Genomic DNA, 3,061 nt, shown 5'->3' with positions numbered 1-3,061 from the left:
TTTTTTTCTGTTCCTGTTCACCCCGACTCCCAGTTCTGGTTTGCATTCCAGTTTAATGGGCGAGGGTACACCTTCACCCGCATGCCACAGGGCTACTGCGAATCACCTACTGTTTACAACAGAGCTCTTGCCCACTCTCTCTCCTCCTTCTGCCCTTCGCCAGGTTCTGCACTTTTGCAGTACGTGGACGACCTGATGGTTTGTGCTCCCACCAAAGAGCAGTGTGCCTCAGACACTGTAGCTCTTTTGCACCATCTAGCGGCTGAAGGCCACAAAGTCAGCAGACAGAAGCTGCAGTTTGCCAGGGAAGAAGTCACGTTCCTTGGCCATGTTGTCAGTGCAGAAGGTAAAAGTCTCTCCTCCAAACATCTCACTGCAATCCAACAGGCGCCAAGGCCGGAGACTGTTAAGCAACTCCTGTCTTTCGTTGGTTTGTGCTCATACTGCAGGATTTTTGTTCCTAACTTTTCAGAGTTAGCCAAGCCCCTAGGTGAGTTAACCAAATCCAAGCCGATGAATTTTAAAGTTCAATGGACAGATGAGGCTGAGAATTCATTCACAGCGTTGAAACTTGCTCTCCAATCTCCTCCCACTTTAGGCCTACCAGATCCATCCAAGCCGTTCACGCAGACTGTGGACGAAAGAAGGGGCTGCATGACTTCTGTCCTCCTCCAGGATCATGGTGGAACTCTCAGACCAGTGGCTTATTTCTCCTGTAAGCTCGATCCTGTTGCTGCGGGACTTCCTCGCTGCCTGCGCGCCATTGCTGCTGCGGAGAAGGCCATAGCAGCTTCTAGGGATCTTGTAAGCTACTCACCTTTGACACTGCTGGTCCCCCATGAGGTCCACCTCATCCTGGCGGAGCACAGGTCATCGCACTTTTCCCTCCCCAGGTTCCTCAGGTATCACACGTGTTTGCTTGAGTTACCAAACGTCACGGTCAAAAGGTGTTCAGTGCTAAACCCGGCTACGCTCCTGCCCACCCCTGACGATGGTACCCCCCATGACTGCGTCGCTGAACTCGCAATCACGTGTTCCCCTCGCTCTGATCTTGTCGACCAACCACTCCAGAACCCCGACCTCGTGTTTTTTGTGGATGGCTCCGCTTCACGGGACCCTGAAACTGGGCGTTGTCGCGTGGGCTATGCAGTCTGCACAGCCCATGGGACAGCGGAATCCGCATCTCTACCCAGTCATTATTCCGCGCAGGCAGCCGAGCTCGTCGCGCTCACTCGTGCATGCTCTCTCGCGTCTGGACGATCCGCCACCATTTACACCGATTCTCGCTACGCTTTTGGGGTCGTTCACGATTTTGGCGCTCTTTGGCGTCATCGCGGTTTCTTGAAGTCTGATGGGAAACCTATTCTGCATCATAACCTTGTGTCTGACCTTTTGGATGCCCTTTTGCTCCCAACACAGGTGGCTGTCTGCAAATGCATTGCTCACACTAATGCCGTTGATCCCATCTCTACAGGAAATGCCCGTGCTGATGCTGCAGCTAAAGCAGCAGCTTTGCAGCCTCTTTGCTCCTCTGCCTTTTGTGCTCCTTCTAACACCTCTTCCACAGATTCCTCCTCCCTCTCTGCCCTTCAGTCACTGGCTTCCCCACAGGATGTGCGTCTCTGGCAACAGGCTGGGGCTCTGCGCACACCTGCTGGCTGGTTTGGCCCTGACGGTAAACCATGCCTGCCTTCAGCTCTTTTCCCTCACTATGCCAAGCTGGCGCATGGGCTGGACCATGCGTCAAAAGGGGGAATGATTCATGCCATTTCACAACACTGGTTTACAAAGGGGTTTGCTGCTCATGCTCAGAGGTTTTGCCAGGCATGCATGGTTTGTGCCTGTCACAATCCAGGCAGGCAAATTCCTAATTCACAGCAGGCCGCACACCCCCCACCAGATGGTCCGTTTGAACACATCATGATGGATTTCATTGAACTGTCCCCATCCGCAGGTAAGAAATACTGTTTAGTGATGGTAGATATGTGGTCCAAATGGGTTGAAGCCTTTCCCGCCTCCAAAGCAGATGCCTCAGCTGTAGCGCGTGCTCTGCTCAGTGAGATTATCCCAAGGTGGGGCATCCCGCGACGCCTCTCCAGTGATAATGGTGCCCACTTTGCTAATGAAGCAATAATGCAACTCTCCTTACACCTTGGTATCGATGCTAGAAAGCATTGCGCATACCACCCAGCCAGTGGGGGAGCAGTGGAACGGGAGAACGGAACACTAAAAAATAAACTTGCTAAGTGTTGTGCTGAAACTGGACTGCCATGGCCGAAAGCACTTCCTCTTGTACTCATGCACATGAGAATGCGAAGGAGGGAAAGGACTAACTTGAGCCCATTTGAGATCCTGTTTGCGGCCCCTCCCAACACAGGGCTGGGGCCCCCAAGGACTCCTCTCCCAGAAACAGCCCTGTGTGAAAGCAATATTTTAACCTATTGTGCCACCCTCACTAAAACCCTCTCTGGTATCCGTTCGCAGGTGGTGGCGGCACTCCCGCACCCAGCTGACGGCCAGCTACACTCGCTGGTTCCTGGGGATTTCGTGCTGGTGAAGAGCTTTAAGCGGAAGCGGTGGAACCACGAGCGCTGGCTGGGCCCTTTCCAGGTCCTCCTGACCACGCAAACCGCAGCCAAGGTTGCTGAGCGAGCAACTTGGATTCACGCATCACACTGCAGGAGAGTTCCACCTCCGGACCAACACCCAGCGCCACCTGCAGATCCTGAGGAGAACAGTGTGGAGTGAAAATAGCGTCCCACTGCGACAGTAGCGTGCCAAGCTCCAACTTTTCGCCTCACCATGGAGAATCCCCGCCCCTGGCATCCGTTCAGAGAGTTCGGCTGGCCCCTCAGAGGCACCACCTGCCTCCTTGTCATCCTATCCATCGTCATTGTGTTCCCCATTCTCTGGATGCTCGACCCCCCTCGTACTCCACCCCCCGCTGTTCCCTCATCGGTCAACTCGACCCTGAATGTCATCTTCAGCCTGCCCTCCACACCGGCCGCTGATCTCCCCCCCCGGGTCCTGCATCGACAGAAGCGTTGGTGCAGGGGAGGTT

The 3,061-nt window shown here is 54.4% G+C and overlaps 1 protein-coding gene across 1 annotated transcript; it reads left to right on the top strand.

Moving 5' to 3' along the window:
* Positions 1-223: 223 nt before the first annotated feature.
* Positions 224-3,053, top strand: LOC118598510 (retrovirus-related Pol polyprotein). Its single transcript, XM_036211250.1, has 2 exons — positions 224-346; positions 2,485-3,053. Exons 1-2 carry the CDS (start codon positions 329-331, stop codon positions 2,746-2,748), a joined length of 282 nt encoding a protein of 93 aa, XP_036067143.1. The 5' UTR covers positions 224-328; the 3' UTR covers positions 2,749-3,053.
* Positions 3,054-3,061: the final 8 nt, after the last annotated feature.

This window comes from Oryzias melastigma, unplaced genomic scaffold (assembly GCF_002922805.2).
Source record: "Oryzias melastigma strain HK-1 unplaced genomic scaffold, ASM292280v2 sc01625, whole genome shotgun sequence".
NCBI classification, from domain to species: Eukaryota; Metazoa; Chordata; class Actinopteri; order Beloniformes; family Adrianichthyidae; genus Oryzias; species Oryzias melastigma.
Note: the sequence above shows the minus strand (reverse complement) of the source record. Positions and strands in the feature narration are given on the sequence as shown.